Genomic DNA, 13,996 nt, shown 5'->3' with positions numbered 1-13,996 from the left:
TCAGCTCAAGCAAACCTGCATTTGATACTAGCCCGCGAGTCGAGTTCATAGACCTGTGCGGTTTAATACTGATTGGTGTGTCGCCAGAAGTTGTGAGAGAGTTCAGTTCTTCGAATTCGTCTCTCCCTTGTATCTCAAGGAGATCTCCACTGGCCATTCTGGTAACCTTGAACCCGGCACAGAGAGTTTCGGTTGAGCACCTAGCCACTACGAGGAGGCATACTGTTCTAGCTTGTTAGTTTCCTCACAGTGTATAACACGGAAGTGAGGAAAGCTTTATTTTGGCCGGCTAAAAATATTGATGTCTTCGGTGCGTAGCCGCTTTGAGGAAGCACGACCACTAAGCAAACGTTTTATGCATGCTAATTGTATGTTGTTCAGCAGCGTTGGCGGCCGCCCACCACGGAGCCCAACGGGAGGACGCTGAAAATTTGCGAATGCTGAAAGCTTGCAGACGTCAGCCGTACAACACTGCTACAACCCAATGCGCCTAAGCCAAGGTAGGCTATTCGCACATGTTTAACCCTTGCCGCCGATAAAATTGGAAATAAACAGAAGGGAGAAGTGGACAGCAGAGATAAAAAAGTGAGAAAGGCGAAGACGTCGAGAGAGAGGGGGATAGGAAAAAGCGACTGACGGTTTACTTTGGGTGGTTCAGTCGAGGGGTGCCGTCTACGCGAAGCCGGGGCCAAAGGGTTGTGTTGCCTCTGCGGGGGGGGGGGGGGGGGGGGTATTAAACATCGAATTACCTAGTGTCGGCTCACTTCCGAGGATCCCCTTTTTCCAGACACAGCAAAGCCACGCACCGCTAGCTGTGGGAGGGAGTCGAAACCTCCACGTTATCTCGGGTTTGTGGTGTCGCTACACACCGAACGCCTGATGTGCAGACGCCCCTGCGGGGTACACAATCGAGGAGATTTGCCGATTATAAGGTGAATTTTCCCGATTGTTTCACACCTATTAACGGTGGCACATATCCACTTCAGGCGTTTTTTCTTCATCATCGTCAGCCGCAAAATGCAAACAAAATTCACACAACATTCGTTGCAGTGTTTAGCTCATACCTCGCTTCTCCGAACATGATGAAAGATAGCACAGTGAATGTTGCCCTACTACACAGAAATTATGATTATTTATGGTGTAGTTGGTACCCAGGAAGTATGCTATTAGCATTTACCTGAAGATTGTTTAGAAAAGGCTCTGAAAGGTCGCTCATTATGCTTTTGCTGTGACTGTGCTTCCCGGTGCGAGCAGGCCTGGTCATTTTTATTATACAAAGAAATTCGTGCTCTATCATCACGCCATAGTTTTTTCATAAAAACTTTTCGTCGCTCACTTTTACTGTATACACCTCATGTCACACCCGCGATTTTAATGCCTATAAGTTAACTAACGTTTAGCGCGAGGAATTTTCAGGCCACTGTACACCCAATTATCATACCCATTACCCACTCCTCGTCTCTCGCCCCGCCGCGGTGGTCTAGTGGCTAAAGTACTCGGTTGCTGACTCGCAGGTCGCGGGTTCGAATCCCGGCTGCGACGGCTGCATTTCTGATGGAGGCGGAAATTTCGTAAGCCCGTGTGGTCAGATTTGAGTGCACGTTAAAGAACCCCAGGTGGTCGAAATTTCCGGTGCCCTCCACTACGGCGCCTCTTATAATCATATGGTGGTTTTGGGACGTTAAACCACACATATCAATCAACACCTCGTCTCTCAAGTACGGGCGATACTTTGCCATGACATTACCCTTGCGCCTATCAACAACATATATCATCATCATCATCATCAAGCAGACGAGTCGCGCTATTTCTTGCATGGCAGTCACAACGCCAGCGGCAGTGCTTCTCGTGGCGGATGCAGTAATACTGCACGCGCCACCCGCACTGCGCATCGAACGCCAGTATCTAGTGCAGTATCCGCTCCACGATGCCGAAAGAGTTGAACAAGGCAGCAGGCGACACTCTGGAGACGAGTGCCCTTTCTAAGGCCGAGGTAGTGGCGACACCGGCACAGACATCACTCCCAGGCCTAAAATCACTGAAGCGGCACCTGCGAAAGACGTACGGTGATCGCTCCTCGGAGATGGTAAGCCGCTACTTCCGCTCCATGCTTGACCTCGCCTCCTACGACAACCACACAACGTTCCTCATGCGCTGCCGTACCAAGCAAGTCGTGCCGCATGCCTATCGCATTTACTGCAACAACGTCAAGAGCACCAAGCAGGTGGTGCGCATCTTGGACGAGTACACCCACAAGCTCATGCTTTCAGACCTTACCTACAACCGCTTGCGAAAGGTGCAGGTGTCGACTCTCATAGCGCGTCTATACGAGAAGCTCGAGAAGATCTTGTCGCCGGACGACTTCAAGAGTGTAGTGCTGCTGGCCAAGGGGAAGTACGAGAGCGTCTTCAAGGCCACCAGGGACAAGCAGCGTGCCATGTTCGACGACCTACTCAAAGAGCGCGGCATTCAAGAAACAAGAAGGTCGGCTCTTTCAGGGTGAGCCTTCATTCGCCATGCGTGGTTTTTTGCCCCGCGTGGTGAGCGTGCCAAGGCTGCGCTCACCATACAGGGCAATGAATCAGAGTCTCTGGAGTGAGAGTACAAGGCCGATGCAGCGAACTTCATGGGACTCGGACGAGTCAAGCATGTGGGACTTTTTTCTCTTTATTACTTTAGAATTAAAAGTTTACTTTAGAAAAAAAACAACGAAAAGCACTGAACGTCAGCACTAAATGCTTTACTATCGACGAAGTAAAAGCACCTGCCCTTTCTGGAAATGTTCTCTCAAGTTTCCGATATTTGTTGCCTGCCCTGTGCTGGTTTGGTTGGTTGAGTACCGGCTGGTTCTTTTGTTTTTTTAGTACCTGTAGCGCATTATTTCGTTTAAAGCTGAACCAGGTTCTTTTTTTTTTTGGAATGGCTTATCATTTGAGGGTGCATTGATGTCCAGAAATTCTCCTGGTCAAGACCATTCCCCAGCCTCTATACGTCATGATGACCTTCCTCTTGGCATGTTTCTGCATAACGATGTGAGCAGTGTTCCCGTGATGCTGGTACCTTTGGGTGGCGACTTCACTAACTTGAAAATTCGGCAGATCCCACGTATTACAAAAATCGATGTTATTCGAAGCAAGCAGAGAGAAGGTGACTGTCGGTAATTAGTGAAGGGTTACCAAATGATGGCAAATATATGTGTAAGTGTAGTACGCACGGACGTGTGTTCAACAGTCGGATATTTATTTTTTAATTACAAAATACTGCAGACCATGTGGCCCATGCAGGAGGGGCAGGGTACAACATAAATACATGTACAAAGCACAATTTAGTATCATAAGCTAGTCAGGTAACGATAAGAAACAATTATAAACAAAATATATTTAGGAAATATTCAAGCAGTAATTCTTTATTGATTCAGCCGAGTCCAGATGATCAAAAGGTATTACGTACCATTCTTCTATGGTGCGGGGAAAAAAAGAATATTTAAAGAGTTCAGATCTAGCAACATAGGGGGAGCATGTAAGGGGATGGTAACATCGGGTTTTCCTAGTTTCAGAAAGGGTTATGTAAAGACTGAGATCTACAAAAAATTCACGATTTAAAAGAGAATGGAGGAACTTCAGTCGGGATATTTTATATCACTAGTCATTTACACTTACGCAATAATTTCCAACACCCACATGAGTGTTAACAACATCATAAGTGGTGAGATAATATGTTGCGTCTGTGTTCACGAGGATGGTAGGTCTGGATGCCGCTACAAAATCAACTTTAGTAAAGGGCGCTTACTTTGATTGGCGCTAACCCGACGTGAAGGCTTGATCATAGGAGTGCATGTGTAATGTTCATAAAAGTGTCTAGTAAGCATTCCAACAATATACATTTCACCAACACTATGCCTCAAGAGTGCCCTTTGCCAAAGCACAATTGAGAACTGGCTTGGCTCTGTGGTAGAATACTTGATTGTCACGCCGAATGCTTGGGTTCAATTCCTGATGGTTCCTCATATATACTCGTTGCATTCGTCGAATCAATGATGCGAATTTTAACTTTTTTCTGAATGATCTCATATCAATATTACCAATGTCTGTTCTTGTCATTCCTGGGTCAACATAAACTGTCAATCACCTGTGGCACATACCCATCGGAGCGGTGGAGATAGGCGAAGGGGTTGTGATCAAGAAAGGAGAGCAGATTTGCGAAAGAAGAATAGCAAGGAGTTGCGATAGAGAGGGGAAGACACGGCGGGAGGGCGACCTTGAAAACCAAAACGCGCGGGAACGAGGTAGGTCGGGTAGCTTGCTTGAAAGGTCAGCGAAATGCGCGTAGAAATACTTGAAAGAGTAGGGAGTTTTAGTGCAGGGTGCGCAAGCTCTTGGGGCTTTACGGGCTTGGGGGCGCGCGGCGTTGCGTACCCAACCCATATCCAGCTGAAATGCCTTATAGAGGCACGAACGCAAACGCAAGCCGCACGAAAGTCACACGCGCTCGCAGCGCCTTAGCGTCTTAATGGTCGCGTAAGTATTATTTATATGTTTACGATTTAAAATGTTCCGGCTGCAGCGGCTGCATTTCTGATGGAGGCGGAAATGTTGTAGGCCCGTGTGCTCAGATTTGGGTGCACGTTGAAGAACCCCAGGTGGTCGAAATTTCTGGAGCCCTCCACTACGGCGTCTCTCATAATCATATGGTGGTTTTGGGACGTTAAACACCACAAATCAATCGATTTAAAATGTTAAATAAACTTACATTGTGACATGAAGTAAACAAATTTCAATAAATCATTTATAAATAATTTGACAGTTATCAACACGGAACAAAAAAAACTTTCCTATGCGCCTATGCGCCTCACTTGCAACTGAAGCCGGCACCATCGATGCCAAGCAATGCAGATGGCCGGTCGTAGTCCGACAAGTGCGACGACAGAGCAACGGTGTAACGTGCAACTCTGTGTAACTTTTAGCTTGTACGTATACTTCTTTACGTTGACGTGTTACCGGATACCAGTTTGCATTTACCGTCCTACCGGAACGTGCCTCTATCAACGTTTTGAGCTCCTCAGACGTAAATATGTGTGCCTTTACGTTTTCACAAACTATAAATGGTGATGCTAACTGTATTTACACTGCAATTAACTTACATTGGAATGAATCACCGTTGCGGCGAAATCACGAGACTTTTATCGCAAAAAAGTGAAAAATACGAGGTTGCTGTAACGATAGTGTCGCCATTTTGTGACACATCGTGCAACCACAGTCATGAACATCTCGGCTTACACGCAATTATTTTAGGTGAAAATGAATAAAAAGGTTAATAATGTGTAATGGCGCTGATGCGCTGTTTTCGCACCAGACGTACAATGCACAACGTTTCTGCAATAACAATGTTGTGATTGTCTGGTTCACAACGGCCGCGCTAGATGGCGCCACATATTAGGCTGGTCGGAGGGATGGCATATTTTTACTTTTTATGTTCCAGGCCATTCTAATTTTGGTAATCTGGCTGAAACAATGTAATCACTATTGATGCTCACACTTTCGCCTATTTTAACTAGACGGCTAGAGTATCCGCAGTGCGGATAGCGTAAGTTCCTGCGAAAGTGGATCTTACAAGGTGGCCGATCCAAGCTGTCCGAAATTCGGTGCCTTTGTGCCATCATATTTGTATAGTGGCTATCCACTATATTATCTGTGCTTAAAACCTATAAGTGAAAGTGATGGCGCTGGCCAGCCTAGGCTTTGCTCGCCGTGAAGGCGAGTGACATCACGGGTAACTTGATGCGCCAAGGCAGCTTATCTCCACTGGGAAGCCAGTGGTGGCAGCGTTCTTTATGGTGCATTCAGACGACGGATCGAATCCCGATGTGGCGGGACGGACGGCGCGTCACGTGACCTCACATCAGCGATTCCCCTCGTCCGCGTGGCTCGCGGACGGATGAACTCAACCTGTTTCTCACATCGGGATTCTGGCGGGGGAGAGCCGGTACTTCAGCGGAATAGCTTGGGGTCGGTGGCAACCAGTACACTTTTCGTCTGCTCGCGGCATGTCCTCCATGGCTCGCGGACAGCTGCATGACTGGTCGGCATCATCTACGCTTGAGCATTGTTTACTTAGTTTCCGGAGACTTTGTTCTCGGGTGATTAAATATGCAGAAATCACTTTTGGTGGTTCGGGAAATGTCGCCGCCGTCGCTTAACACGCGAGATTCTTAGCCGTCATGGTGGTGAAATATTCCAACTTCTGCAACCGGCTACTTGCCGCTTCTAAAAAAAAAAAAAAGGCGGGAGACACGTTTAGAAGTTCTACAAGTGGGGAATATAGTAGTTGAAAGAATATCCTGCTAGCAACTCCCTTTTCTCCTGAAAGAATAACACTACTCGTTCATTTGTCACAACACGACAGACAGACATCGCAGCCAAGCTTCGCTTCTTGCGGGCATCCATGTTGAATACTCTCAAACCGGTCTGCTGCCAGCGGGCGCAGGTGAGCGCCGAATCTGCTGTCGAGGGTAATCCGGCTGTTTTCCCCTAGGACACCGTCCGTCGTGTGGATGCGCCTGCAGGCGGACCATCCGCGGATTAGCTGTCCGCGTCCACGACAAATCCGGATTTGGTCCGTCGTCTGAATGCACCATTATGGCCGCGAGGACGCATCGCTCCATCGCCCCAGCGATCCTGCGACGCATCTCTTCGGGGTTTCGCGCATGCGCAATACCGCCGCCCCAACCCTGGGTACGCAAGCCGCTTGGGTACCCAGCACTAAAACTCCCTAGTGCCTCCGCGCACTGAAGTCAAAGCACGGCCCCTTGGATCGGCGTGCGCGGCGGTGTTCAAAAAATCGGTGATCGTGGTCGAAAAATAGTTTTGTTGCGCTGGCGGGTTTGCGTGGCCTCACCGACTTCAATAATTCGCGATTCGTTCCACTCAAATTAACAGCCATGTTCACGCATCCGCCTGCGTGTGGAGGGCATGCTGAGCCGAGTGCGAATTAAGCGAGAACAGGTCCTGAACACAAGACGAATCGCGAATTATCAGAGTCGGTGGGGTAGCGTACGCGGGTGCACTAGACGTAGGCGATCGGATACAGTCGGTGGCCGACGATGTTGGGAAATGGTCTGGTCACTCTAGGCCGGCGACGCCGACGACAGTACCAGGGATCAAAAACAGAGGAGATGGCCGACCGGTCTTTGAAAGATCAGTGTCCGTGTGAAAACACGGGCCTCGTCTGGCGATGCGGGGTGCTCAAAGTAGCGGGGGGGAGGGGGGACAAAGCACGCAGGGGTGCATAACAAAAAGCGGTCGGGGAGAGCGGCAACTAGAGGCGCGCGGTGGCAGGGTCGGCGTTTAACAATAAGAATGTATGGGCACCTCGCCGATGCCTGATGGGTGGTCGAAAGTGGTTTCCCGGGAAGTTGACTGAGCGCCGACCCCGTTCGCTCTAACCGATCGGTGGCGCTCGGAGACGTTTGTTGTAAGTGCAATTTTGTGCCATTGAACCAATGTATATTTTCACGGTCACGCGGATATTGTTCGTTTTAAGCGAAAGTTCGTTTTCAGTGGGGCCGTTATCTGTGGGCTCGACGTATTGCACAAGATTTATCTCGAAATAAAGCCAACTAATACACGTTCCTTCTGCAATGATATAACCAATTTAGAACACATGCTCTGGTGGTGCTGTGAGAAGTCATCTCGCATTTCAAATGGGAGGGTGCAATTGCCAGCTCCGTACTCAAACAACACACTAGCGCAGTTCAACGGGCCTGCGACGCAGCAAAGAAACCTTATCTTTCTGTTTCGAGCGGCCTGTAATGTCCTAAAGCACCTTCCGAAGGACCTAATAAAGTTCATTCATCCATCCATTTTTGTGATAGTAATTAGAGTGATTGTTATTATTATCATTTACATGTAAAAAATTACACCATTTTCCACTAAAAGAGACCATCTTCGGATGCGAAGCCGCTGGGAGATGGTGAACAGCACCCACAGAAACTCGTCTATGCCACCTGAAGCAGATGCACAAGAATTCATAACCTTACCTGACTACCGATGCCAGTGACCATCACTTCCACCGCAAGAACGACTATGTGAACAAGTACATGATGAACAAATTCAAATGCCTCAACAAATATCATCGTCTAGATTCCGTCACTGAGCGCTACCTCTGGCGCTTTTTTTTTTTTCTTCGCCGACGACTCAGAAGAGACACGTGGGAGCATAGCAGAGCAGTGAGAGGGCGAGGGGACAAGCATGCGCAATTCAGTTCTGGACGCGCACCGGCAAGGAGGGAAGGACAATGACTCCATCATAAGTTGATTCTTATCTAAAAAGCAATCTGGCTGTTCTGAGCAAGCTAATGAGCGACCGCTTGATTGATCGCTACAGTGAACTAAAGCCGTCTTGCATGTTCACGCATGGTATGACCCACCAGAAGTGCACAAGGTTAGAAAAAATGTGATAGAAATGCACCTTGCCGTTCACTTGTCTAGTTTCGAAGAAGTATACAAAGCTTTTAAATTACACGCAAGCACAGAAAAAATAATGACGAAGTCGTCATTTAAACATTTCTGATCATTTTGCCATGAAAACTATCAATTCAAATTATTTATTGCCTTCATCAAATCTGCGTAAATATTATCAAATTTAATGACGCATTCTGAAATTCATCATGTGATACCCTGTTGTCGCAAAATTAGCATGCATACCAGGGCAACTTTTGATGGTCAACAATACTTATTGTCCAACAGTGCCATACAAACACATTTCTCTGTATAGTCAAGCTGTGACCCTTAATAAACAAGCAAAACTGACTTTTCCTCACTTCAGGTGCCATTACACATAACAAAAAGTCAATAATTTCATATAATTTTTTATAATTGTTCTTTATTTCATATACAGCAAATGTGGCATTTATGTCAAAAATATGTGCCTAAACTGAGGGTCAACTTTCTGTGGCAATTGGGGAAGGCTTCGAAACTAAAGTGGGTGTGTGCCACAGTTGAAGAATATAGTCCCTCAAATGCGTCTATGCTTTCTTTCAGAAAATCATAAAAACAACATTGCTTCATTTTCTACAGAATGCTGTTTATAAAGACATGTCTAACGAACCAAGGATATATAATTATTTGTTTTGCTTTATGAATTGTGATTTTTCATTTTGCACGTCTGAAAACTTCGCACGTTTTAGGTACACCTTATAGTCAAAATGGTGGCTTCACTTTTAGGTGAGTGCATGGCACCCTCCAGCAATTCAGACGACTCGCCGAACGAACTTGTGTCAAATTTCACTCACCATTGGCTGTGTAAGCACACGTAGCAAGTTCTATGCTGTGGTATTATATGCACACGGCCGTCATTCAAAAAGCGAGTCTAGCCAGACTACTTCACGAAGGAGTACATGTGCAGCACAACTCCGCCCCCACAGCTTTCCCTTCATTGTAACAGAAAGCTGTCCCCGAGTATAGTGACAGTGTCGCACATGCTTGTGTGACAGCAGATGCACATAATTTCCAAGTACTCTTGAAAAACCAGCTCTCCCCAATGAGGGAATGCATTTGGGACATCACAAACTGGCATCATTCAATGTGGCATCCCATTTCGAAACACACCAACCCACAAAAAAATGCCTTATTCATACACGACAGGACTGCAAAATATGCAATTATGGCTACATATGCAGAATGCTCAATAAATGTTGGCACTGCTTAAACTTGAATGCCGTTTCACAAAACCAGCTGTGAGGTTTTTGTGGAGCAGTTCATTTCATGTTTGTTCTTGGAGATCAATTTTAAGAACACAAGGACAACAAAAGAGCAGACTCATTTTGTGCAAAACTATGTATGGTAATTTTGTACACGCTTGGCATTATTTAACCTTCAAGGGGCCCTGAACCACTTCTTCACAGTGATCATGAAGTGGTCTCAGTATCAGAGTTTGTTGCCTCGCGAAAATTTCGCACAAAGAACGAACAGGAACTTGGCGCACGCTTTCTGCTTTCTCTCGTCCCGACGAGCACACTAGAAGCTACCGTACTTACATATTTTAGGTCCACCCAGTTTGTTTAAATTGGAAATCCAAAGTTGGGGGCTCAACCTAGAATAGAAAACTAGCTTCAGTTGTAAAGAAAATGATCCGGCATAGTCTTGCAAAGCAAACTTTTTTTGCACAGCTCTTAAGCATTGCCGTCAAGCCAACATGGAACACCAAACTTTGACTTTTTTTATTGGAGACATTGTAAACACCCCCCCCCCCTCATTTTTTTTACTTTTTAAAGGCGAAAGCTGTTATGAGATCACAACTAGGGTCACGCGCAGTTCTCTGCTGGCGTCCGTAACCACGTCGCGCGAAATTTGAAAAAAAAAACCTAGCACCAGAGACAGCGGGGCTCGAAACCCGGGTCAACTGGGTGCCGGCGCCGCATTCTACCACTCAGCTACGCTGGGGGCTTGTGACTTGTTGGAAAACTTGCCTTAGGCAGGCTTGATGTCGGGAAAGCAATTGCGTTAATACGACTTATAAAGTATTTTGAAACAGCGATAGAATAACCAGTCATGGCACAAAGCAAATAGCGTAACAAGTGGGCCGTCCAATGCTCCAACCCACTACAAAAACTTGTTCTTGTTCCCCATTTAACTGTGGTGCATACCCACTTCAGCCATAATTCCTCATCGCTGTCATCCAATGCATGTACAATTGGCACGGAATTCCTTGCAGGTGTTTAGCGGATACCACACTTCTCAGAAGAATGACAAAGAATAGCATAGCGAATGCCGGCCTACTGCCCAAAAGTTCATCATTAGAGGCCGGATTTTTTAGGCACTGAAAAGTGTCTTTCAGGTGCCAAAGACAGGCAGATAAAACATCATTTTAGGTCCTCAAAATTATATTTATAGGCACAATAAATTTCTACATAGATTGAAATATCCCAAAACAATGTCGTCGGTGACTTGTATCTACGGCGAGAAGCAAGAAAAATGATGTTTAAGACAGCAGAAAGGTGCCAACGATTGAACATAGGCATGTATTTCTAGCGCGATTCACAGTACGTGGTCTTTCGTTTTATTGTCTAGCAATGTGCGTCAAGTGTCCACCATTCAATTAACACTCGGGGGTCTCTTTCGATTCGTTGTGGCTGGTCAAGGGCAGCGCAGGAGCAAATAACCAGACCACTGATACCTCAGAAGAGAGGCATGCTAGGTCTCATCGCGTAGGACCGATTTCTCCCCTATTGGTGAACACCTTAAAGGGCCCCTCATTAGGTTTCAGCACTTCGAGCTGACAAGCGTAATAGTGCACTGAGCACTTCCGATCATTCCTGTTAAGAATTGCAAAATTACATGTCGCCAAAAAAATGCTCAATTTCTAATTAATGCCACCAGTCATTCTCACGGGCATGCGCCACAAGATCTAGGCAGTGACGTACAGCAAGAAATGGTCCTGTTTTTACGTCGCTCCTTTACGTTGGCATTGGTGGGCTGACGTCCGGTGGGAATATTAGGCAGAACCAAACGGCACTCGTCATTTTCCATCGATGCGTTCATGTTACCGCGGCCTGACTCGGCCTCTTCAACCGCTCCTACGCAGCCCGACATGCTGCGTCTGAACGCGTCGATGTCCAGAAACAGAGTGACCACTGAGCCGTTCCGGTGCTTAGAACGTGTTGTCAAACTTGTCTTAGGCAGACTTGACGTCGGAAAAGCAATCACGGTAAAGCGACACTTAAAGCCACTATTGGGCCGACGTTCATTGTTGAAATGATGGTTCTGAAACCTCGTAGTGTTACTTTTGTGCCAAGAAAGGGCCTATTTTGAAATATAGACACGTTTTAGTGGCCCGCTTCGGATTAGCGCACTTCAAATTACCCGCCTCAAAAGCGACTGACCGGCCCGGCTCACGTCAGTGTTGCCGCACACAGCGTTGCCCGGCTTTACTGCGCTAGTAGCAGCAGAATGAAAGCAGCAAGAGACATAGAAGAAACAAGGGCCATTGATCAATTTCCTGCCCCTGGCTTCAAGATTGCAGACATTTTTGTTTCAACTGCGCCCCGCTAGATAGCATTACCTGCCCCAGGTAACCACGCGAAAATTAAATTTGAACCACTCGCGCCATTTCCCATAGTAACGTCCCGGTGGTTTTTTTTTTTTTACATGAATCAAACAGAAACCAAAAAGCAGCATTTTATTGCGCCTCTTCATGCATGAAAACTTTCTTTTATTTGGTGCAATTAGATCGATTACTAGTGATTAATTGAAGGCAGTCCGTCCGATGTCATAGCGATCATTTTGAAAATGTCCTAGTGCAGCGCTTGTGTTCTTGTGCATTTACCTTAATTTCTCGGTAAGTAGGGCAGTGTTGTTGATAATATTGCCGTTTTAGATACTGTCGTACATCGAGCTTTCGCTCTGACGTAACTGGTTATTTGACTTTAGTGTCCCTTTGATACAACTACTAAAGCGTTTTAAAAGAGCGAAATAACAAGCAGTTGTCGCACAATGCGAATAGCGAAACGAGTAGGTCGTCCAATTCCTCAACCATTGCAAAAGCATGTTCTTGTTCTAATATTAACTGTGGCGCATACCCACTTCAGGAATTCCTCATCGTCGTCAGTGACTGCATGAACAACTGGCACACAATTCCTTGCAAGTGTTCAGCGATACCACGCTTCTGAAAAGAATGACAAAAAATGGCATAATAAATGCCAGCCTACTACCAAAATTTTTTTATTAAGAGTGCCATAGTGGGTATCAAGCATTTACCCATTGCAATTCTTGCAGCAGCTACCCATTGAGTTTTAGCCGCTCTGAAGGCCGCTCTTCTAGCTTTCACTGTAACTGTGTGCCACCTTCCGCACAGGCCTGGCGTTTTCTATTCATCTACCTATCTGGTCAACTTCGTCCTGGTGCTCTTGTATTGCCTCACCACTTTATTATAGACCAAATTCAGCATAGGGTGGTACAAGAATAAGAAAATATGCGTCTGGTCCCGACATGAACAACGTTAAAATCATGTCCTGCACGTCGTGAAACTCTTTCTTTCAGTCATGTACGTCAAATACCCGTTATACCACGGGCTGAGGCAAGCGAGTATGCGCCTCAAAGTGGGCATCTATCTAGGAGCAATGACAACAAGCGTTCGTAATTTACACGTTAGATCCTTTAAAAAACCCAGCATCGGAAGCCTTGACCACACGACTGCAAGGAATAACAATCAATATCCCAGCAGAAACTGAACCCAAGAATTTCGTGTGGCAGTCATGTATTGTACCACAGAAGCCCACAAGGTCTTGAATCTTCTTAGGCAAAGGTACTCTGCAGACATAAGTCGGTGCAATATGATTATGATTACAGTGCAAGCTATCTAATTTTACAACAAGCAGATAAATATTTCATACGTGCTCCTGCTATACAGACGCACGTCATGTCGGGTTAGCATCAATGTGGCTTGAGTGTCGGCTGCGCTCTTATAACGGTCTCATAAACATTATATACGCACTCATATCACTCGGCAAGCTATAATCAAGCATTGTTGGACAATGGTGGAATACGCTGACGAATGATATTCACATCAACGCACCATAGCGCGCACTTCGTTTCGATAATATTTACGTCATTGCCCTAACATGAGTGCTGAGGTTGCGTCAGGTAATTAATTTCTCTTTACACATCAGTGTGGTCGACCAATACTACCACAATGTTAAGAACACGTCGATGCACCCCACAAGGCATGTGCGAAGGAAAATAAGAAATGTGGCATAGACGACTACTCGATAACAGCTTCGCATGAAATACATTACCACAGCCCATAGAATGCCACCGCGGAACAGTTAGATGTGCCGGGGTTCACAAGACTACCGTGACGCATTTTCGTCCTGGAAACGACGGCCCAAAAAATGTACGTAACCGCATGTCAAAGAAAAACTTCCGTCAATGGGCATCGAATAAATGACCTCTCAATGTGTCGCCACAAATACTGAGAACGCTATATACACTGTGTAACGACCA

At 46.2% G+C, this 13,996-nt stretch overlaps 1 protein-coding gene and 1 long non-coding RNA gene across 2 annotated transcripts in view; one reads left to right on the top strand and one right to left on the bottom strand.

The window, feature by feature from the left end:
* The window catches only part of LOC142776616 (uncharacterized), a 48,885-nt gene that overhangs the window by 18,519 nt on the left and 16,370 nt on the right, over nt 1-13,996 (bottom strand). The window contains exon 2 of the long non-coding RNA XR_012887682.1: nt 10,033-10,088. This is a non-coding gene — a long non-coding RNA (uncharacterized LOC142776616). The remainder of the gene's footprint in view (nt 1-10,032; nt 10,089-13,996) is intronic.
* On the top strand, nt 731-8,937 carry LOC119161796 (uncharacterized). Its single transcript, XM_075880581.1, has one exon. It carries the CDS (start codon nt 1,928-1,930, stop codon nt 2,501-2,503), a length of 576 nt encoding a protein of 191 aa, XP_075736696.1. The 5' UTR covers nt 731-1,927; the 3' UTR covers nt 2,504-8,937.

This window comes from Rhipicephalus microplus, chromosome X (assembly GCF_043290135.1).
Source record: "Rhipicephalus microplus isolate Deutch F79 chromosome X, USDA_Rmic, whole genome shotgun sequence".
Taxonomy (NCBI): Eukaryota; Metazoa; Arthropoda; class Arachnida; order Ixodida; family Ixodidae; genus Rhipicephalus; species Rhipicephalus microplus.
The sequence above is the reverse complement of the archived record's forward strand: the minus strand, read 5'-3'. Positions and strand labels throughout refer to the sequence as shown.

Coding starts and splice junctions, on each gene's coding strand:
- LOC119161796 (XM_075880581.1), top strand. CDS start 1,928: ATGCCGAAAGAGTTGAACAAGGCAGCAGGCGACACTCTGGAGACGAGT.